We start from the raw sequence: 23,944 nt of genomic DNA on the forward strand, positions 1-23,944 counted from the left end.
TTACATTTTATAGGCCCCATTACAGTGGATGACCTTAATTTCTCACAATTGATTTTAAATTAAAGTTTCTCCCTTCGGTGGAAATGTTTTTCGTTCCTAAGTACTTCTGCTAGATGACAGTCCTCCAAGAGCTTTACTGAGAATATAAATGGAAGTTGGAAAAAAAAATAAGTGTTAATTTGTTGCTTTTCACCCAAAGCTGCTGACTCATTGTCCATTATGTGTTTGCCCGTGAGGCAAATACACTGAAGTGGCAGGATTGGCCTGGTGCCTTATTTCTGACTAGTCTTCCCAGTGAACAGACCTGGGTTTTGAAAGCTCTGGCCTGGGTGATGGGGGCCAGATTTCCCCTCCTCTGTGCAAAGTGAACTGGTCTGCACTGGTGCTCCTAGGTAGGGCCTGCTGTATCACAGAGCTGCAGAATGGTGAGGAGAGAGACGAGGGAGCAAATGAATGGAGAGGTGGTCCTGTGCTGGTGAATGATGCGGCTGATACATTTGTGGTGCCGCCTCTTACTTAGACCCCTCACCTGTAAAATGGGTTTAGCAACACCCTCTACACAGGGCTGTTGAGGGGATTAAATGAGAGTATGCATGTGAAGCCTTTAACACAGCATGTAGTAGGTCACTAACTAGTGGCTGTATTAATGCTATTGTTAATGGCCTTGGCATTTCAGCACCACATTCAAAGGCCCCAGCTGACCACAACCCAAAGGCTCACCTATGGTCACAGCTCTGCAGAGGCTGGGAATACGGTGATTGCCGTGGTGTTTCCCTGACCGAGCAGTTCCCTGTACAAGCAGCTGAATGCAGGGCAGGATTTAATTTTGTAAAACAGCAGTACAATCTATATGACTAATTGATTTGTTTATTTGCGAGCCTGTGTGGATGTCCACGCACAGAAAGCGGTCCAGAAGGACAGTGTCCGAGCTGCCGGGAGTGGTCATCGACAGGGAAGGGGCTCCACACAGCATGGTGACTGATGGGAACTTTCACATATGCTGCAGCTTTCTCCACTTGTTCATTCTTTTACAAGTGTATATTTTGTAATCAACAATATGAGTGGAATAGAGTGTAAAATAAAGATTTTTTTTCAAAGATTATTTAATGATATGACAAAATATCTATGTGGCCATGTTACCAACAAAAAGATTCGAAACTTTGTAAATTATAAGTTAGATATTCTTATGCTATAAATGAATAGTAACCATACTGACCATGCCTGTCTCCAAGTATGGAATTATTGGAATTAGAGGTGTGGTGTTTTTTAAACTTTCACTGTTTTCTAAATTTCATGTATTGCTCTTATAATCATAACAATTTGGGGAAGAGAGGTGAATGAGCTTGTGCTGGAGCCCAGGCAAGGCTTTCTAGGCAGCGTGGGAAACGGGCGGAGTGCTGCTGAGCGAGGCGTCAGGTAACATGCCAGCCCCGATCCTGAGAAAGTCAGGAACCCTCTGGTGAGAAAAATTTAATCACAAATTTCAATCACTGGGTAAACATATCAGATTCGTTCTAAAATACCAGAAACAGCTGTTTTAAAATGTCCAGTCTTTGAATGTAACTGGAAAAAAGGAGCTCCCTTGTCAGCGCGCCAAGCTTCCCCGTCCCGCAGTGCAGGGGATGGAGTGGGAACTTGGGTTCTCGGGGAGATTGGAGACCCGTGGAGGACAGCTTGCCACGGTCTGAGGAGGGGCCATCTCTGGTCTCCTTCATCTGCACTCGCAGCCCCACTGTCATTGCTGTCCTCTGCTGTTTCCTCAGGCCCCTGGGGGCCCCCAGAAATTGACACCACAGTGCTCCTGTGGAAACGTTAAGAGACTCTTAACTTTCAACTGAAACAGCATGCAGAGCTCTGAGTGCCTTCTTGGACCCCTGGGGAAAGTACTTGGCATTGATAATACAAGCCGAGACTTTAAATATTTAACCAAGAGTGTTAGGGAATGCCTCCTCAGGAGAGCACTGGCCGTGAGATGACCATTTGGGATTTATGGGTGCATCTTTAGAAGAACAGCAGCCACGGAGGTGGCTTCCCTGATGGGCGGCCCCACGGGGCATGGTGACTGGGGCGGAGGTCGTGAGCCGTGGATAGTAGGTGTCGGGGCATAAAGAGTGTTGGGCTGTAATAGTAGCCTTGCACGGTCGTGCCCTCGGCCCAGAAGAGGGTATTGTGTCACCAGGAATGTCCCTGTGAACGCTGCTCTGCTCAGGGATTTGTTGGCAGTTTGAGTGGAAGAGTAAGCGAGGACGGGGAGCTGGCTCTTTGGTAATTTTAGGAGAACTTTCGGAGAGGAATAATGAAGGGCGGCCAACTTGACATGTCTGATGACACTGAGCTCATCTTTGGAGGGCTGGCTGGGTTCCAAGCAGATGACAAGTGACTCTTTTCTAACAAAGAAGTTAGTGGTCTGGTTTTGTGATACCTGCCATCTCCAGAGGGGATCCAGTTAGCTTGCTGGGAGGATGGGGCCGAATCCAGCTGACCTCCCCTAACCTTTGAGTCTGGAGCATCAGTTCCCTGAGTTAAATTTAAGGCCACTGCCAGGACTGTTGACGACCAGTTTGAGAGTGCCTGTCAGGACCCTCTGTCATTGTCCCCCGTCCTCACAGCAGCTCCAGGATGGTGGGAGGTGGGACCCCAGTTGAGCCAGGTGGTAAAACAGACACAGAGAGACAGGGTTGTTTGCCCGACGTTTCGAGGTTAGTAGGTGCCCCCAGGTTTCAGGCCCCATTTGCTGCTGCTGTGGAACCCGTGCTTTCCCCCTGGGTGGTGCTGGGTAGAGAGCAGTGGGAGGAGCTGGTAGGGAAAAAAAAGGAATGGAGGGTGGACCATGTGACTAACGTGCTAAAATGCATTGTCCGAAAGAGGCTGCCTGAGTGCTAGGGGAATTGGTGCTTTTGTTCCAAGGCCGCTGCAGGGTCACTTTGCGCTGTGCCCAGCGGCCCCCCTACCCGAGTCAGGGCCGGAGGAAGCAGCCAGCCAGTCCCCAGCAGTCGGGGGAGAGAAAGGACAGGTAGTGGGTGGTGGTGGAGAAGGAAAGGGAGGAGTAACCGGCGGGGCCGGCTTTCCCCAAATAGAAATAGACAAACAACAGAAATAGAGCTAAATAATCTTCCCAGGAAATGCCGGTCTGGGAGTTGATGGGGATTCTGGCTGGAGTGAGAGGGGGTTTACAGCAGCCCCCCAGGGCTCAACTCTAGAATCATCTAAATACATTTGCTTACACACTCACACACATGCAGGTAGAGACACATGCCTGGACCTTCAACGTGTTATTGCTTGCTCTCCCCCCACCCCACACGCACACACACGCAGACTTATCTTTACTCATACGGGCAGATGACACCTGGAGACAGGCTCAGAGAAGAAGACACAAGGATTTCTGTGACTGCCACACCGGTCCAGCAAAGGAGCACAGGTGATCCGGACCACTCAGGTGGAGTTGGAAAAACACCAAGCATGCGCATGTGCTTGAAAAACCCTTTCGGTGGTTTGGTAGCCAACTCCAGTTTCCTGTTTCTCCTGCACATGGTGAACTGATGGTCTTCACCACTGGGGAGCCCTCTCCCAGAGGGTTCGGCTCTGGGCACGTCCTTGGCATCATAGCAGTTGGAGCTCTGGGGATGAACATTTGGGTACCGGTGCCGTGAAGCAGCCATACAGGCTCACAGCTCTGCATGCCGGAAAGCACTGGACAGCAGCATTTTTGTTGGACTTCTCTGTGTAGTCCTGGCTCAGACACCTTCCCGGAGCAGTAATTCAGGACGAGTGATTTTTATAAAAGCTGTAAGACAGGTCTTGCTTCCTTTTCAAGGACCAGAGTGACGTGTGGCCCATGTTGAGTTGATGGAGTGAGCTTTCCATCTTCCCATCACTTGACTGTCTGGAAGGCTCTTGGCTCTGGGCCTGGTGCACACTGTCCTGAGTCCTGCTCCTAGTCTCAACGACTTACTGCTGTTTTAGTAAAGAAGCTACATTGTACTTTGCAACTGTACATTATATAGCTGGGCATTGCACTCACCACTCCCATCACTGAGCCACTGCTGTGAACAGGGCATTTCACAAATAGGTCAGTTTCCAAGCGGTGACTCCAGCCACCTCCTCCCCCGGGAGCATTTGGGCAGGAGAGCCTTGGCTAAAGTTTCCTGGGCCGCCTGCTTCCTAACCCCCTGGGGTGCTGGTGAAAAGGGCAGACTCCTGTTGTCTCTCCCTTCCAGACTGTTTTTCTCGGGGTGGGGCCAGTGAATCTGTACTTAATCTGCACCCCAGGTGACTTGTCTGCACATTCAGGTTTGAGAAGCATTGGTTTAGGGTGTTGGGCTTGGAGGATGAGAAACCTTCCTGGGGTTATTGGGTAATAGGCTTTTACCTGGTTTACCTCTGAGGTTACCAGCGAAATTATAGAGATCTCTTCTCCTTTGGGGGCTGTTGGCCCTTTAACAGCCAGGCTAGGCCAGTCGGGGTCAGTTCAGTGATGGCTGGCCCCTGACAGGCTGTCTCCAGCCCTGGGTGGTTCCCTACCTGCTTTCGGCCCTGGTAGCTCCAGGAATTGGCACCCAGTGAAAGAATTTCCATTTCCAGTGGAATTTATGTTGTCACAGGATTTGACCCATAGGACTAGTAAATAGATAGATGGGTTAGGGGAGCATGTGACTTGGCTGATGGCAGGACAGTGACAGATGGGCGAGCAGTTGGGGAAAGTGGAAACAGAGAAAGAAGAGGAGGCTCCTCCAGTCGGCCGGGTGGGGCCCTGGGGAGCAGCGACTCCAGACTTAGTCTAAACAGCTCATTCTAAGACTGACCAAGCACGTGGGAAATCTCCCCGAGTGCTTACTGTTTCTTACAGTGAGTCCTTGTGAAGTGGTTGTCTTTGGCAGCCCAGAGTGCTGGGCACACTGCTTTGTGCTCTCCGAGGTCACGGTCCAGCCATGACTTCAGCAGTAGCTGCACAGGCAGATTCCATAGCTCTGGCAGCTCCTCACGTTCAGGGTGTGAGAAGGAGCACTAGGAATATTGATGCTACAGGATCTTCCAAGTGCTCTTCCAGTCAGTGCAGCATCACGGGTATGAATCAAGGCATTGGGTTCACCTCCCGCTCTGCCACTTACTAAGACTTTGGGGAGTCCCTTAACCTCTGTGAGCCTCAGTCTCCTCATCTATAAAATGGGGACAATCATACCCCATCGGGTTATTGTTAGGACTGAGCAAGATCAATCTAATAAGGCCCTTGGTACAGTGCTCTGTAAATTGGGGTGGGGAGTGGAGTGATTGACAATGATAGACACATCTCTTTGTAAACAAAATCTCTCAGCTCTTTCCCTGGTTGTCAGTTAAAATGAAACACTGGAGTCGACCAGAACCACATCTGCTTTTCTAAACTCTAATTTAGCAATAGATTGTAGTGATAAGTCACGCCCTAGGGGTTAGAGATGCTATCACGGAAAGTGTCTCTGGGTCAGCTGAAGCCTCCCTCTCGCCTTTGGAGAAATTAACCGTGCTTATCCTAGAGAGATATTGATAAAGCGGAGGTTTGACCACAGGAAGTCTGCATGTGGTTTTGTTAGCTAAGTGGCAGGTTGATAGGAGAGATGCTGTGCCGGGGAGGCGGTTTGATTGTGTGTTAAAAGCTCCTTTCTCATCTCGTTTTCCAAGGAACACGTACTCTCCTTCACCAGGTCACCCTTTTTTGCCACGTGCAAATGGTAACAGCTACAATGATAGCTCCTGTGTGCTGACTGCTTATTACACATCCCTCTATCTATGTGGTATTATCATTATCCCCATTTCATAGATGAGGAAACTGAGGTTTTCAGACGTTTGTTGACTGAAATGTAATTAAAATACACAATGTGGGAGCGGTAAATTCAGATTTATTTGGGGCTTCCTGAGAACTAGAGCCCGGAGACGACCTCTCAGCCATCTCTGAAGAACTGCTTCAAAGAGGTCAGGGGAGAGGTCAGGCGACATATGATCTGGTGAAGGGGGCATGTGCAGTCACTCACACAACCTTCTGCTAGTCATGAGGAGCAGATGTTCACTTTAATGATTTTAGTGCTTTTCTAGGTATGAGAAGATGCAAGAAATTGGGTTCATAAAATTTTCTCCTGAAAATATCTTAACTCTTTGAAGGCCTGTTCTGCCAGTTTTCCCAGAGCACAGCGCCTCATTCCTGATCTCCGCCCTGAACTCCTTGCAGGGTGTGTTGAAGGTCAGCGACTGTGGTGGCTAGTGACAATCCTTTTAGAGCCAGATAGTGAGCGACATTCTCTTGTTGGCAGATTGAATAACTTGTGTAAGGTCACACATCAGATGGGGTAGAACCAGAATCCGACTGTCTCCGTGGTGTGTGCGATACTTCTGTCCTGCCTGGGAGACCCTGGGGAGGAGGGCACGTGGGTAGGAAGGAGGAGCAATGTCAGGGCAGCTTGTGGGCTGGAGGTGGGGCCCCTGGGGCTCCTTTGGTGGGGCTTCTGGGATGACTGTTCACAGCTCGGGGTGGGGGTGCCAGTCTCCATAGGTCAAGACCCCTGGGCTTTATACAGTGAATGATCCTTTTGCAATTTCATCATTGATCCACGCAGGGTGCTGTCAGAGTCACCCTGGAAGGCCACCCAGGAAGATCATCTGGGGTCTTTGACATCCTCTAGAACCCATGGGAAATATTTTTAGTTTTGAATTTGGAGGAATGAGAAGTAAATGATTCTCTGCATTGATTTAGTATTTCCTTTCTTCTCTTCTCATCCGAAGGTATAGGGTGATGGTGTGTCCTGGATTCTTTTGGACAGACCAAAGCTGAAGTATTTTGCTATGTTATCCTAAATAAAAAAAAAAAAAAGTCCTGGAAAATAAGTTTAGGCAAATTATTATAATCAGATCTAGTCAGGAATTTTACAGTGAAATGTGCCTCACCTACAGAAATTCTAAGATTCACAATATTAGGCTTAGGAAAAGCAAGATCACTGTTGACAGAGGAGGGTGACAGTCTGTTCTGGGTCCTTGAGTGGCAGAAAGAAAATACTACGTAGAGAGTAAAGATCAGCTTGTTCTTTGCAGAAGAGGTGATGGGTGGGTGTTAGCTGTGTGTGTGTGTGTGTGTGTGTGTGTCTAGAATTTCCTTAAATTCAAGATGAAATTTATACATGTTTTGGTGTCTTGTTAATTACTGTGGCATATGTGCTAGCTGATGATCTTTTATTTATTTATTTTTTTCTCAGGGAAAGAAATAAAGAGAGGCATAAATCACCCCGGAATAAAGATGGCAGAGGGTCAGAAAAATCTGTCACCATTCAAGCTCCCACCGGAGAGCCCCTGTTGGGAAATGACTCTGCTCGGACGGAGGAAGCTCAGGTAAGGATCACGGGCTCTGTAAGTACACTGCCCCTTGATTAAGCCTCTTTTCTGTTAATGTTTTCCTAAGTCCTGTTGCAATAAGCTCTCTTGGGTTTTTATCTTTATTTTTCTAGCATGTTAATGAGTTTATCTATGTCCCGTGGTTTCTTGTTGGTCTAAGGGCAGCCTGCCCTGCCATTGGCTAGCCTGGGGAGTCTTCTGAAGTGTGATTGGCTGGCCTGCTTTGAATGGTGTTGAAAAGGAGCCAGCAAGGCTGATGACAGGGCAGAGAAGGGAGAGTTGCAGGCTGCGGGCTCTGGAGACTCATTCCAAAGTAGAACCATATAAGGGAGAAGGAAACTCGCGCTCCAGAAGCCTCAGTCATGTTGGGGAGAAGAGCAGAGAGGTGAGGACAGCCCAGGTGGAGCCTCACTCCTAGGTACAGGGTAAGCCAGAGGGTGCACACTTAGATGCCTGGTAGGAAAACACAGATGAATGAAGTGGGCCCCAGCTTACACAGAAGGGGCAAAGATGTATCACGCTAGCTTGGGGCTAAATAGCAATCCATGTGGCATGTCTGTGTCCGTTGGGGTCTTTGGCACCTGGAGAACACGTTTCCTCTGTCGAGGGAACAGCAGCTCCTCAGCTCCAAACGCTTACCACTTCCCAGGAATGCAGGGGTGCTCCTGGGTCTTGCAGTACTTTTTTTTTTTTTTTTTTGATTCACCTTCTTTAAAGAAAACTAGAAATGAGGATTTTACCTGCAATCCCCCAATTTTAAAATATTGACTGTTTATTAGTTCTTTTAAAACATGGTGTGTTTTCTTCTGTCTGGGTCCAAACTGCCTGGCAGTCCACCTGATTTAAATAAACATCTGAGCTATACTCAGAAACATGTTAGCACACCCTCCACAGCTCTTGAAGTATCTGCACGTCCAGCCTTGGCCCACAATCAACCGGTGTATGCCCACACGGCTCTGAAGAGACAGATAAGCATGTATCTGAGTGTACTTACAGGTACACACAGATACTCATTTATAAGCAGATAGATGAACTGAAATTGGAGTTCCTCAGAGCACATAAGGTGCTCTTAAAAGCCAAAGCTACAGCTGTGGTTGAATGTGAGTTTGTTCAGTGATAAGTAAATGTCTTCAGTCCTTGCTGTTGCACCGCTTGCCTGAGGTCTGGGACGGTCACAGGGATGGAGGACCAGAGGGCCAAAGGGATGGTTGGGTGATGGACCAGTCCTGAGACTGGACCACCCTTAAGTGCTGCAAGGGTCACTGTTCTGCTGGGTGTGAATTCAAAGGGGCTGGTGAATGCCCACTGTGAAGGCATTTCTTCTGTGCATCTTCGGCTCGTCTTGTAGCTCACTGGGAAGCTACATTAGGAACTGTTGGTGTTTACGCCAGGATGCTGCGACGGGAAAAGCATTGAAATTGGAGGCTGTGCTCTCAGCAGCTGTGGGACTTTGGGCATTTACAGCCTTTGTGGGCCTCAGTTTCTTCATTGAAAATCCAGGGGATTTGGGTCAGGGGATCTTGGCTCCCTTCTCTTCTAAGAATCTCAAGCTTGGGAAAACCCTTGGACATCCTCCTTTTTTGGGCACAGATGTGTACACATTCTTAAAATGGCTAAGGAATTTACTTAGCAGCTCTTTGGCAGGAAGAAGTGTGAGTAGCTAAATTAACAAAATAACCACAGTACTAGTGATAATTATTTCAACATTGATCATCAGCTGGATATTAGGCCCAATACAAAAACATGGAATCCAATATTTGCCTTCACTTAGAGTGTTACAAATTGAGTTACTTACATAGTCTGTGAACTCACCTTATATTAAACTCACCTTATATTAAAGCAAGTTGTCCATCTTTGAATCTGTGGCTGTTTTTGCCTCTACTGATAATTTTTTCTTTTTTTCAAAATTGAAGTAAAATTTACACACAGAGAAATGAACAGATCTTAAGTGTATAGTTTGAAAAGTTGTAACAGCTGAATAAACCCATATAACCCACACTCCTATCAAGATACATGTTTCTGTCACTCTAGAAAGTTCTCTCTTGCTTTCTGAGTCAATGCCTGCCTCCATCCCTCTCCCAGGCTGTGTTTTGATTTCTATCACTGTAGACTAGTTTCGCCTGTTTTTGAGTTTAATATAATTGGAATCATATTATTTTGTTTTGGACTTGTTTTCACTCAGCATAGTAACTTTGAGATTTATCCATGTTTTGCTGTGTTTCAGCAATTCATTCTTTTTTACTTTTGCTGAGTAGCAGTCTAGCTTATGAATATACCACAATTTGTTGTCCATTCTCCCAATGGACAGACATTTGGGTTGCATTGTTTTTGGCTATTATGAAAATAAAGCTGGTAGGGACATTCTTGTACAGATCTTCTTCGTGGACATATGTTTTCATTTATTTGGGGTAAAACTCCGGGAGTGGAATTGCTGGGCCGTACAGTTAAGTGTAAATTTACACTTATATGAAACTGCCAGATCAGTTTTCAGGAGTGATTGTCCCGTTTTATGCTTCCGCCAGCAGTGTTTGAGAATTGTGGCTGCTTCTGGCTGGTGTCTTAAATAGCAACTTCTCTGGTAGTGTGTGTGGTACTTGTAACCTTCCGAGTGGAAGAACCGTCTGCTCATCCGTGGAGACCTTCACTGCCACCCCCACTCCTTGCCATAGCCTGTGCATTTCATATTTTCATTTCTTGATTGTTACTAGATTTGAGGCTATTGTTGGGCTGTGAGATCCCTGTCTTGCTGATTCAGCTGTTAACTTAGATAAGATTGTTCTAAGTCGGTATCTTACATGTGAACTTCACCCAGTTTTTACCATTATGTCTGACTGTTTTTTCTGAGTTAAATCACATACCAAAATCTCTGAAGCAAAACCTCTTTGGATCCCATGTGGCTTTTCATTGCCTTCTTACTCTGTTGTTTATTTGGAATGAAGTCAGTTGCCAGAGAAATAGCAAAGTCATTTAAAATCCTCACAACTGGATCATGTGAAATGAGGAGACAGTTGTTCCCAACTACCTCAGAGTTTAAAAAGCAAGAGAAAGCCAGAAAGTGAAAGCAAGAAGGTAAAAGACACATTCTTGGTGTTTAGTTTGTCATAAGAACGTGTTTTAGGGAGAAATTTTTGAGCCATCCTGGCCGTAGATATTTGAATCTGCTCAGCTAGTTCCATGAGAAATGTTGTCAGGGAGTCCTTCATATTAAGTGGGTCTTGATAACATCGTGGAAGTTTTAAAAATGTGTGTACTAACTGCAGGTGGGCTTTGATTTGTACGGAGCAAAGTAAGCTCCCTCCTGTGCTCTTCACCCCTCACAGCGACTTGAGGGCCTCGTAATGCTCCTCGCTTCCAGGAGCTGGACTTTGTGAGCCAAGAACTGTGAAGAAAATGCAGAGGGTTTTCTCCTTGGGCTGTAGGTGAGCTCTCACACGTTAGTCTGACAGGGGGACTGTCTCACGGGGTGGACGGCCCCAGCCCCCAGCCTTGCCCGGATCCCAGCACAGTGGATGCTAATTGCTGTTGTAGTAATGAATCACCCAAACAAACAGGTTGAATTATATTTTCTCTGTTTGAAAAGGCAAATATATGGAACATTTTGAAAAAATTGCAATGAAAATTGTTAAAGTTAAAAACTTCATATGTTTAAAGTGTTCCGTTTTCTAGGAAGCCCACGCTCGTGGGTCGCTTAAAGGAGGGGAGTCGCTTAAAGGAGGTGGGTCTCCCTGTCCACTGTGTCTCCGTGTGCTCTGTGGCTTTTACACATGGCCTGCCGTGTGGCTCTTGGTCCTCATCGTTCTCTCCCTGTGGCAGGATGACAACTGGGGCGAGACCACCACGGCCATCACGGGCACGTCAGAGCACAGTATATCGCAGGAAGACATCGCCCGCATCAGCAAGGACATGGAGGACAGCATGGGGCTGGACTGCAGGCGCTACCTGGGCCTCACTGTGGCCTCGGTCCTCGGACTCCTGGTCTTCCTCACCCCCATCGCCTTCATCCTGCTGCCCCCCATCCTGTGGCGGGACGAGCTGGAGCCCTGCGGCACCATCTGTGAGGGACTCTTCATTTCCGTGGCGTTCAAGCTCCTCATTCTGCTCATCGGGACCTGGGCGCTGTTCTTCCGCAAGCAGAGGGCCGACGTGCCGCGGGTATTCGTGTTCCGTGCCCTCTTGTTGGTCCTCATCTTTCTTTTTGTGGTTTCATATTGGCTTTTTTATGGGGTCCGCATTTTGGACTCTCGGGACCGAAATTACCAGGGCATCGTGCAATACGCTGTCTCCCTCGTGGACGCCCTCCTCTTCATCCACTACCTGGCCATCGTGCTGCTGGAGCTCAGACAGCTGCAGCCCATGTTCACGCTGCAGGTGGTCCGCTCCACCGATGGCGAGTGTCGCTTCTACAGCTTGGGACACCTGAGGTAAGGGGATCATCTGGGGACGGAAAGGACCACTGACGTCTTGCTAGAGGACAGCTAGCCTTCAGCAAGGTTCCAAGAGCCAGGATTGGGGACTGACTTTCTTTCAGGTTTTGGGAAGAGCTGTGTGTGCACGTGTGCATATGTGTGGTCGGGGGCGTTCGTGTCCATGGACTTTCCTGACTTCTGGATGGGGTGGCACAGGTACCGGCACTCATCCAGGTTGGGACTTTGTTAGGCCAGTTTCCAAACGTGTTGGCAGCTCTTAAAAATGATGGAGAAAGGAATGTGATGACTGCTGGCCTTGCCCCTGAAATCAACCTGAGAATGCAGAACAATCAGTAAGCAGTTCCATTCTGTTCATAATGGTACATCTGGTCTACCCTGTTGTCCCAGTGGAATTATTAATCATTCCTTTTTTCCCCGCTCTCAGAGGTGTCCTGGTTTGGGCAATAAATTATATGGTCACCCAAGTGACCCTCTAGCAAAGAATCAAGGGCCAGTTAGAGACTCCAAGGAGAGCTGTGTAAATGCATGCATGAGAAAAAGTTAGAAATGCATTAAGATGTCATATTTTAAATCTCTGCATAAAATCTAATTATTTTGTGGTTGACTAAAAGAGTGATCATCATTATTTATTTTAGTTTGTTTTTATTTACCCTGAGGTGAGCACATTGTATAGATTGTCTTCACAGAACTCTTTGATGTCCGTACTATTAACCCCTGTATTACAGAGGAGGAAATGCGGGTTCAGGGAGCTTGGGTAATTTATGCAAAAGAACATGACTAGTCTTGTTCAGGATTCACCAGATACCATGAAGCCAGACCTGAGTTAACACCTCCATTATGGCATCTCTCACTTTGTGTTACTGGCCTATTTTTCTATGTTTTCTGCCGCAAACTATGGGCTCCCTGAGGACAGGCGCTGTGTCTCACTCCTCTTTGCATCCTCAGTGCCTGGCCTAGAACACGGTGGCACTCAGATGGTTACTGGGTGAAGGGATAGCCTGGGATATCTGATGTGTGTAACCTGCTTGGCACATGGTGAGCACTTTGTTCATTGTAGCTGTCACTGCTGTGATACGGCAAAGCAGCCAAGATAGCAAGGGCACCTGAGTGGGGATCAGAACAATAGGCTTTGTCATATTTTTGGCTGGGGCCCAAGGAGGTGGCCCAACCTGAGTTTGGAGTCAGGTCATACCGCCAGACCATCTTGGTATTGGCATGAATCTTTCATTCCTCTGGCTCAGCCCGCGCCACCTGAGGACTGGCTGGTTTGGTGTTCGAGGCTTCTGCCACCTTGACCAGTCCTTGGAGGGAATCAGTGTCTGATTCACATGTTCTCTGCAGCAAAGTCAGGTGTTGTGAATCCTTTGCAGATGCCCTTGGGGCTCTGAAAGCAAGTAAATCACTGCTGCTTATTCCTCTCAGACAGCTTTCTTTCACCATATTTTACATTGGAGAATGACCGGCAGTCTTGTATTAAATATCTGCTACGTGCAGAGCCCAGGACTGGGGGCTCCGGAGACACAGGCTGGCTGCTCCCAAAGCTCTATTCCAGAACTCCTCAGAGAGAGACCAGTGTGCCGCTGTGCAGGGACAGTTGCCGCCGACACAGGCCTCGGTATGGGTGATGGGGACACAGGAGGACGGGGAGATTTCAGGCAGTGGCAGCGATAAAGCCCAGCCACCCGTCTATCTCAGGACTGGACAGGTTTTGCCAGAGATCAAGAGGGTGGAGAGAAATCCAGCTCTGGTCACAGAGAGATGAGTGAGACCTGGGACTCTGTAAGTGTAAGTAGCTGAGACCCTGGCTGGTGGTGAGGCCTCGTGCGGTATTGTGCGTGGGCTCAGCCCAGGCTGGTGTGAATCCCGCCTGTGGAGGTGGAAAAGGCTGGCATCTTCTCACGGTAGGCAGTCCAGGCAGTGGGGCCGACTTCCTCCGTGGGCTCCCACATCACTCCCCGCTCCAAGACCGGATGCTCTGCATGCTGGATCTGGTTTGGGGGCCGAGAGGAAACACACAAAACAGCCCCAGGACAGGATGCCTGTGGTATGTTCAGAAAATTGTAGGTGACCCTGGTTCCTCACCACGTAGCTGCACTGGCCAGGGATAGACCTGGGCCGAGAGGCAGGACTGGTTGCGCTGCGTGGCCCAGGGCTCACCACAGACCCCTCGTGGTTGTCCTCACTGTGACCAACAGCTGCCCAGTCCTTACTGCTAACCCTAAAGCCACTCACCCCACCTCCCCAGGGAGACTGAAGATGGCACAATACCAGCAGCCCTGGCGGTGGCCCAGATCTTCCTCACACCTCCTCTTCAGGGCCCTGCCTTCAGTCAGGCCCCCCTTCTGCTTCACATGGAGACCCTGGTTATGGGGTGGAAGAATGGCCAGCGAAGGAGAGGACCCTTCACTCCCAGAGCCCTTGGGCAGGGCCGGCAGCCCCTGGGACAGCCAGGCGGTGAGATCCGGCAGGCTTGGCATCCATCCCTCTCCGCTGGCCTGCACTCACCCACTGATCCTCAGGCTAAATCTGGTCTAAACCCAGCGGTGGCTGGAAGAGTCACTGGGCCAGAAATAGAACTTCTAAGCCCTTTTGTAAAGTGTAGAAACAGACAGGAGGGAAGAGGGAATCAGAATAGATAAAGAACGAGTCCCTGGGATCAGAGTAGCAGGTCATCCCCAGACTCAACCAGAATCAGGCCGGCCCACCCTCCTGTTAAGCAGCGGCCAGTGGGGCTGAGGTTCAGGGCAGCGGTGAGTTCTTTTGTTGTTTTGTTTTCAAAGGCAATTTCATAAAATCGACCGAGCTATTTTTTTAGAGTATTGAGAAGAATGCCTATTCTTTAGTTTCTTAAAGAAAATATGCTTCTCCTTAACTCTCATAAAAGGTACTTGCAGGGACCTTGCTTGTTGGCAGGAATGGGGTTTAGGCTTATTTGAAAACTTTCAGAAATATAAAAGGTTCCTGTTTTCCGAAGTGAGATACTGTACATAAATTAAGGTACTCCCTAACCTTTGCCCCGTGCCGTCTGGATTGCCAGGCCTCTTAGGGTGTCTCCCTTACGCCTCCTCGCTGCTGTCTGGGCGGGGGCAGGTGGTGTCGTGGTGTCATCCCTTTACCGTTGAGAGCCCCCAGCCGTAGGTTAAGGGACCTGCTTGAGGCCACAGGGAACCGGCGCCTTCTTGTGCATCACACCCATCCCCGTGTTCTCCGCCGCATCCCAGGATCTGGGCACATGGGTTTGTGATTCTCCACACGTACCACACATGTCACTTTTCTTGGCCACATTCTTACAGTGAGTTGCCAACTTTTCCAGGATTTCACCAAAGACTAGTAAATTTTGATCTGATGGTATTTGGGGAGAAACCCAGAAGAAAAGAGACTCAGAAGTGACATTTAATTATCCTCATTAATGATTTCTCAGTTTTGAATCTTTAAAGATAAATATACAGCAGCCAGTGGTGTCGACTGGCTGAGTCAGAGATAGAGCAGTAGCAACTGGAAGCCTTGCCAGTTAACCATGACCAGTCCCTGCCGTGTGCCAGGCACCTCCTAAGCTCTTAACATGCAGCTCATTTAATCTTCCCAGCACTCCTGGGAGGTGGGCACTGTTGTGCTCATTTTCAGGCGAGGAAACGGAGGCAAAGAGGAGTTAAGGAGGTTGTCTATGGCCACGCAGTTTATAATTGTGGGAGCCAGGATTTGAGCCTAGGCTGGTTCCAGAATGATCTTAACCGCCTCTGAACAGATGTGTTTGTGTTCATGTTGCTGCTTTAACGGCGCATGAGTGAACTTGTAAGCATTGGTTTGAGCCAGGCGGGGTGCCAGCTATTTTTGTACACATTATTTTATTTCATTTACCTCATAGCTTCAGGGCTGGAAAGGAGGGGGTGGAGAGGATTGTCATAGAGGGCTGGCCCCCACTCTGCGGTCATTCCTGAGATCCTTTGGTTCTTGTATTCAGTCAGTCAGCAAACAGAGCCTGCGCTTTCTTAGAACCACAGTAGGAGGTAGGTTTGAACCTTTGTCTGGTCAAACGTTTTTAAATTCCTGTTAGTCTCATGTCCCAAAGAAGACGTCTTTCTTTTATCTATTACTGTTAAAACCACCCCAAAACTGAAAAGTTAGGGCAATGTTATTTTATTATTATTTCTCACAGTTCTGTGGGCTGGGCCCTGCTGGGTGGTTTTGTGGCTGGTCTGGCCAGTGGTCCCTGTGTGACTGCAGTCACGTGGTGAGTCGGCCGGGGTTGGGCTCCTTTCTTGTCCAGGGCATCTGTGGTCCTCTCCTTCCTCAGAGGGCTTCCCCTCTGGAGGAAGAGTTTCTTCATGAGGGTAGCTAGACTTCTCAGGGCTCCCAGGAACACAAAAGCAGAAGCTCTCAGGCCTTTTAAGGCTTAGGCCTGGCACTTGCCCAGTACTGCTTGCCCTGCTTCTCTTCTTAGAGCAGTTCAGAGGCCCAGCCCAGATTTAAGGAGCCAGGACGACACAAGGTGGGGAATACTGGGAGGGCTGGCTCACTGCCACGATGTGGCAGGCTCCCACGACAACCTCAGGCTCTCATTCTCAGAGTGTGCATATGCTTATAGTTCTAAAAAATTTAATTATTGACTTCGATTCTTCCAAGAGTCCAGAAGAAACATTTCAAGTCAGGGAAAGAGCTGCTAAAAAGGAGGCACATTGAACATGAAGGGAGAGAGACAGCTGATAGTCATCAGCCAGGAGAGAGACACAGAAACCACAAACGCAGCTAGAACTCTCGTCTCAGCCCTCTGGGAAGCTTGTCCATGCACAGTGACCCATTCTGCAAGGTACTCATATTGCTGCAGCTCCACTGTACCTAACCTAACCAGCAGGTTTTTAAACTCAATGCTTCATTCACTGAGACTAAGAGTATCTTGTAAATTGGCACTGACCATGACCTTTAATCAAAGGTCTGGTTACTGATCACAGAACCCACCATGCTTTAGAAGAAATGATTCTTCGATTTCTTTTCAGACAGTGGAAATTTGTGATGGTACATGATTGTAGCACTGTGTTGAAAAGGAACTGTTACAGACTGAATGTGTTCCCTGCAAAATTCATAGCTGGAAATAAGGAAACAAGGAATATGTTATTGGGCGATGGAGAAAAGGTGATCTTTGTAATAAAATGGCAAAGAACTTGGCTGGATTATGTTCCTCCCCTAATGTCTTGTGGAAGGTGGAACTCACAAGCAATGAAATGGATTATTTAGCTGCAGAGATTTCTAAGCAAAGTATTTGAAGGTAGAGCTTTGGGTCCTCCTTATTGTTTATAGCAAAATGAGAGAGAACGAGATAAACTGAAGAAAGAGTTGTTAAGCAAAAGGTACCAGAACTTGAAGATTTGGAAGATTCTCAGCCTATCCATATTGCAGAAAATGATGATGCATGTACTAGAGAGAACACCACGGGGGTGGCTGACAACCACCTGATAAGGAGATTAATGTGGGTGTGAACCAGGGATTGAGTCAGCCATCTCAGCAGAAGTCAGGAATAAATACAGGGTTATACCAGTAGAAACACTGTCACCTGGGACTAAAGGAAATGGGGAAAGTAGGGTGAAAAGATGGAATGATATGAACATGCCTTATCCTTCAAGAAAAGGGAAGAATGACTCCAAAGGTGTTTCGGGGATCATCACTCCTACTGCAGGCCCAGGGGCAAGGCTGCTTCCTCAGTGGTTTCAGAGGATGGTCCCCTGCCTTGGTTTCAGTGGACCAGGTGGTCCATGCAGAGAGCTCCACAGGTAGGGCCACCCCACAGGGCCTTAGGAGGGTGACGCTGCCATGCCAGTGCACCCCGAGGGCAGAGCGTTGAACCTGAGAGGATTGCTCTCAAGCTGTAATACCCAATGGGATTTGCCTTGCTCGGTTTTGGACTTGCCCAGGACCCATCACCCCTTCCTTCTTTCCAGTTTCCCCTTATTGCAATGGAAATGTCTATCCAGTGCCTGCTCTGCCATGGTGTTTTGGAAGCACATGACTTGTTTGGTGTCACAGGTTCACAGCTGGAGAAGAATTTTGCCTCAAGTTGAATCTACCTCAAGTCTCACCCATATCTGATTTAAATGATGTTTAGATGAGACCTTAGACTTAGAATTGATACCAGCATGACTTTTGAGGCTCTGGGGATGGAATGAGTATGTTTTGTGTGCAAGAAGGACATGGATTTTGGGGAGACCAGAGGTGGAATGTTATGGACTGAATTGTGTACCTCCAAATTCATAGGTTGAAGCTCTAAACCCCAGCATGGCTATATTTGGAGGTGGGACCTCTGAAGAAGTAATTAAGGTTAAGTGAAGTCACAGGTCTGGTAAAATTAAGTGTCCTTGTAAGAGACACCAGAGCGCCTGCCCGCGTGCTCTTCCTCCCGGTGCATGTGGACCGGGGAAAGACCGTGTGAGGACGTAGTGGGAAGGCAGCTGTCCGCAAGCCAGGAAGAGAGTCCTCAGCAGAAACTGAATTGGCCAGACCTTGATCTTGGACTTCTAGGCTCCAGAACTGTAGGAAAATAACTTTTTGTTGTTTAAGCCACTCAGTCTCAGTATTTTGTTATGGCAGCCTGAGCTGGCTAAGACAGGAACATTGTGCACACTGGTGGCCTTTGACCCCAGGGCCCCGGGAACCCACGGGATCAATGCTCACAGCTTGACCCTGGTGAAACAGAGCTCATATTGTCCTCTCTCCAGCTCATGCCTGCATCCTCCGCGCTTGAGTGGGGGCCCTGTTTCTCGCGATTGCACTTTGGTTTTCTCGTTAGCAAGGAGAAAGGGAGAGTCTCCTGGGGAGGTTAAGTTTACTCCAGGAATGCCCGGATATATCCAGCTCCACTTGAAATCTGTGTTTGTGATTCTGGACCAAACGATGTCAGAGCTGGTGGTTACCCCGCTGATCAGACTTGGCTGTCCCGCTGGGCTGTGGGCCCCTCCCTCCTGTGTTCAAGACCGGCACCAACTGTCTTGGGAGGGCCTGGCTCCATTGCCTGGGAAGTTGTGTTTTCAAATGACCAGCAGAGGTTTCGATGCATGTTTTTTACGATCATGGTTTCATGTAAAATCTCATGTTTAGAAATACGCCTTTTTACTCATGTAACTGCTTTTCAGTAAAGGTACTGGCCAGTCCCCACCCCCCACTCCCTAAAAAAAAGGATGAAAATGAGTAAGAGCTGCAGAGCAGAGTGTGCAGGTTTTTGCTCGAGCTCTGCTTTGCTGTTTTGAAGGCAGGCTCAGAACTGCCGTTTGTGGTTTGGCCCCGTGGTGCCTGTTAAAAGTGGCTTTAACGAGAGTGTAAGGTGCTGGACACTGTGGCCCTGTGTTTGTACAGCTGCCCGCTGGCAGCAGCCACAGCTGGGAAGGCTGCCCTCACACAGCGTCTGCCCGCAAGCCTCGCTCCGAGGCCGGGAGCACAGGGACGGAGCCCTGGACGTGAACCCAGTGTCCACGGTCTTCCTGCAGCCCCGGGCAGCTGGCGATGGATCTGCACCAGAGTCGTGTGCTGTTTCCCCAAGGACTTGCCCGCGGCTGGCCTGGCGTTCTGCATGCTCACCCACGGACTCACAGGTGTGGTTCGGTGCAGTGCGATCCTCTAAAACTCAAGCGGGCAAGTGGACAGGGCCCCCTTCCCTGGCCTGCTCCATGCCGGCCTGGCTCGGTCCCTGAGCAGAGGTCCATTGGACAGGCTGGTCGCCCTTGGCCTCCAGACTTTTCCTCGTGGGCACCTGCCATTCTTCCCAAGGCCGGAGGTACCCATGTCAAGGGAGATGAGGCTGGGTGAGAGCAGGTCAGCTGGGCATCCTGGGCGGGTCTGGACCTGCTCTTGGTCCAGATCTAAATCTGCTTCTCAGGGCACCCTAGGCAGGCGGTTGTCTTTGATGTTGACGTGGTGTAATTCAGCTCGGTAATTTAAAGCTGGGAAGGCTGAATTCCCATCACAGGCAGGGCCGGTGCAACCCGGGTTAGACTGTGTGGGGAGGTACCCATGCTTGGGGCCTGTGCCCTGGCCTGGAAGTGGGCTGCGAGCTCTCCAGGCAGTTGTGGCAATAGCCAAACCTGTCACTTGAAGGAATGCATGTCTCGTAGGTCCCCCACCCCCCGCCCCGGTGCAGGAGGTCTGCCAGCATCTCTCTGCCACGGGACAGCCGGCCGTGAAGGGGGCTGTTCCGGTGTTGTCAGCCTGCTCGTGCTCAGAACTACCTGCTGGATCGCATCGTTACGGCCTAGAGGGATGACTTGTGTGAGCTGCTTGTGGCTTAGTTCCTGCAGCCTGGTTCATTGCATGTCGCTGTTGGGCACTCTGTGCTCACAGACTTGTCCCAGTGCTGACAGCCTGGTCTTTGCCGGGCTCGTTCTTGTGTGGCTTTGCTTGTCTTATTAGAGACAGTGTTTTCCAGGTTGCACTTTCTTAGCAGGAATTTACAGCGGGACAGTAGAGGGCATGGAAAAGTGCCCTGGGTGTCCCCCCAAACCACACACTGATAAAACCTCCTTCCCTGGTGGGAGTAGATATCCTGGCTCCTGGTGGCTGTCTTTCAGTGGGGACACCCTGCAGAGCTTGTCTGAAGCCCATATTCAAAGCCTTGGCCAGGGACACCTGTCAGCTTGTGAATCTTCTTCAGAGAACTTGGTCGCTGAAGCTGAGAAGCCAGCAGGCCAAGGTCACTGGCGAATCTGCGTGGCCTACAGAGGGCTCCACCAGCAGGGCAGGGACGCAACAGCGTGTGTCCCCCCTGCTCTCTTATGACAAGGCCCCAGAAAACCCAGGCTTTCTCCTGCATCCTTACCCAGACCTGTCAGTAAACACTGACAGCTGATCCCAGTTTTTGCTGCTCCCTGTGTCCTCAGGTTCCAAGGTGATCATTGCCTGTTATCTGTGTGGGACCTGTGTAAGCTACCGCCCCAAACGCAGCTGTAAGACAAACATTTTAATTAAAGGGCAGGAGGGCCGTGGGTATAAACATTTGTGTGTCCGGTTCTCAGCAGAGCAGTGACGTTCAGGGGCTAATTATATTTGCATCTCTGGGTCTCGATGCACAGATATTACTGCCAATGCTCTTACTCTTTGTCAGACTGAAGTCTGCTTCTCTCCCAGCCCAGGGAGCAGTGAGGCCCACGCATCCAGGTAGATGTGGCCCTTGTTGACTGTCCCGGGGAGAAGTAGCAGTCAGGTGAAACGGGCCATCAGCCTCTCTCCCAGGGTGGTATTTTTCCCAAAAGCTGAATCCACTTATTTTGGATCCTGCATTTTAGGATTTTCTCAAAGACCCTGGCTCCAGCCTAAAATGCAGTTATTGGGTTGGAGTGCCTTAAAGAGCAGGAGGTGGGGTGGTACTGGTGCCCAGGCTCCTTTACGGCTGGTGTCCTCCAGGTCTTCACTGCCCGCTCGCCCTCCCTGCTACCTGCCACCCACCTTCCCCTCCTTCGTCCTCTCTCCTCATCCTCTCCCCTCTGCCCTTTATCCAGAGCCCCAGCCACCATTCACCTTAGCTAGCGTTGCCTCCATCCTTCCTCTCCTGAACACAGGTGTATTCCTTTCCTACGGCTGTTGGCAAAGGACCACAAGCTGAAATCTAGGTGTTGGCACGGCTATATTCCCTCTGCGCCAAGAAAAAGTCCTCCCTCGCTCCTCCTCGCTTCTGCCCAAAACCCTTGGTGCTCATGGGCTTGTAGCTGCATCCTCTGACCTGCTCCAGCATTACACGGCCTTCTCTGTGTGTCCCCTTCCTACCTAGACACAGAATGACCTCTTACTAATTGTAATTGCATCTGCGAAGACCCGATAAGGTCACATTCTCAGGTTCTGGTAGACACGGATTTGGGAGGCTCTCCACCTCTCCACTACGGGTTTCTCAAAGCTGTCCTAGGACGCAGCGCTGACCCCACTGCTCCTGTCGTGGCTGTTTAGAAGGGTTGTTGAACCCCAGCGTGTTTCTGCTCACGTGCTTCCGCTGCCTGGGATTGCTTTACTACCCGTTGTCCACATGGCATGACCATCATTCATCTTTTTAAGACTCAGCTTGGCCTCCTCTGTGGCGCTTCACCTGAAACACCCACCCCCACCTGCACTCATGTGCTCTGTGTCAGCCCAAGTCGCTGGACTATACTTACCTGTTCGGGTGGCTCAGCTGGTTGTCACCACTGACGGGGCTGTGAGCCCGTGTGGTCTCCTTCACATCCGTCCTAGCACTTGGAATTTAGCGGGTGCCCCTGATTCCTACTTGCCTGTGGATGGAGTTGTGAAGGCTGGTCCGGGGGATTTTTCTGAATGTCAGCATCCTTAGTTGGCTCACAGGATAGTGAACACTAACCCTGAAAAGAGGCCTCTGCGGATTTCACTCTGCAACCAGGACACTGTCTCTCCAGTGCCTGCCTTCCTGTCAGCGCCTACCTGTGCGATCAGAAGAAAGGCAGCTGGCCTTTCGGAGGGGCATCAGCAGTAAGAAATGCTTTCTCACTTTTCATGCAAAACTATTTCTATTGACAGAGCTAAAGGGAGCAATTAATGTTGAAAAAGAAGTGGCTAAAACCAGAGTGAGGCTTCCCCACCTGGCCCTGTCCCACCCTTTCTCCTTGCTCTAGCAAGGAAGTTCACACGCAGCTTGCGTGAGGGCCTCTGACTGGGTGCGCTCCAAAGCCTTAACATTTCTGATTTTAATAACATGTGCTAGTTTTTTTTTTGTAAGATTGTGAGCTACTTGCAATCATAGGTGTTTTCTATCTTTTTTAAATTGAAGTACAGTCAGTTACAGTGTGTCAGTTTCTGGTGCACAGCACAATGTCCCAGTCACGCATTTACATACATACATTCGTTTGCTTATTCTTTTTCATTAAAAGTTATTACAAAATATTGAATGTAGTTTCCTATGCTATACAGAAGAAATTTGGGTTTTTTTAAATCTATGTTTATATATAGCGGCTAACATTGCAAACATGAACTAGTTTAATGGCAAAAGCCACAATCACATCCAAGGGAAAGTGCATTAACAGGAGAGAGACAGCTCCGTACGGGTGTGAGTGTGTGTGCACATGCTTTTTTAGGCTTCAGGCCCCTTATCTGCAAAGTAGGAAGGTTAGAAGGGAAGAGGTTTCTGTCCTCTGTTGTTTTCTTTGTTTCTAGTGAATGGCCTCACTAGAAAGAGGGGCTTGGGAGCAGAAGGAACAGTGGGTGGACCAAGGGCAGAACTTAAAATAAGGTCATTTCAGTCCGAAGTGAGAGTGCATTTTCTTTCCAAGCAGAGGTGTTTTAAAGAATTAGTGCTTGGCTTGGGACTATGGACTCGATGAACTCTGATTTCTTCAGTTCTTGAGTCTCTGCTTGGGTGAATACTACAATTCTCTTCATTTCTAAAATTTTGTGATTTAACGTAAGTGGAGACTGGGTCTTGCTTTTCTGTCCAGGGACTGTGTGACGATTTTAGCCAACAACCCACCCCATCCCTTGCTGCAAAATGCTCATACTCATTAGTAATGTGATGTTTTATATTTGTGTAATCCTTTATAGTTTATAAATGCTTTCACCGGCAATATTTCATTTGCTCTTTTCAACAACTAAATCCAGTAGTTGGTATTCTCCATCACCAGCCGAGAAACAGGCCAAGAAAGGGGAAGTGATTTATACAGATGGCAAAGTAGCAGGATCAGATCCGGAATCCAAGCCTTCTGACTCCGAGGCAGTGCTTTTTCTACTTTGTGTACCCTGGATGCCTCCCTGTCGGTAGGTTTGATTTTCCAGGAGGCTGAGAGTTGGCAGCAAATACTGCATAAAAATAGAGTAGCATAATTTAATGGTCTGAGTCCCCAAAGAAAGCTCTGCAGAGAGGACCAGTCCTAGCTCATTTCCTGTGTTAGGACCCTCGTGGTGGGCCCTAGGTGGGCGATGCAGGTGCACACAGGGGACAGATTTTCCTCCCCAACCAACATGGACACATAAACTCATGGTGCCACCATTAATGAGCCATTTGCTTTGGGCCAGGCACTTTAAAATATATCATCTCACTTAATCTTTCAAACAAAACTAAACCAGGCAGGCACCTCCTCCTCCTGGGGAAACAGGAAACTGGAGGGCTGACTCCTGAGCCTCTAATGTTTCTCCTGGCCTAAATGCCAACTGCTGAAGTCTCAGAAAGTCAGTGAATTTGGAATTGTCCCCATTGA

General features: G+C 48.9%; 1 protein-coding gene across 2 annotated transcripts in view; it reads left to right on the forward strand.

Annotated features, from left to right (window-relative positions):
• The window catches only part of VANGL1 (VANGL planar cell polarity protein 1), a 49,589-nt gene that overhangs the window by 9,617 nt on the left and 16,028 nt on the right, over positions 1-23,944 (forward strand). For both annotated transcript variants that reach the window (XM_031457879.2, XM_064488871.1), the window contains exons 3-4: positions 7,215-7,347; positions 11,164-11,771. In XM_031457879.2, coding sequence (XP_031313739.2) covers positions 7,215-7,347; positions 11,164-11,771 — 741 coding nt within the window. The remainder of the gene's footprint in view (positions 1-7,214; positions 7,348-11,163; positions 11,772-23,944) is intronic.

This window comes from Camelus dromedarius, chromosome 9 (assembly GCF_036321535.1).
Source record: "Camelus dromedarius isolate mCamDro1 chromosome 9, mCamDro1.pat, whole genome shotgun sequence".
Lineage (NCBI taxonomy): Eukaryota > Metazoa > Chordata > Mammalia > Artiodactyla > Camelidae > Camelus > Camelus dromedarius.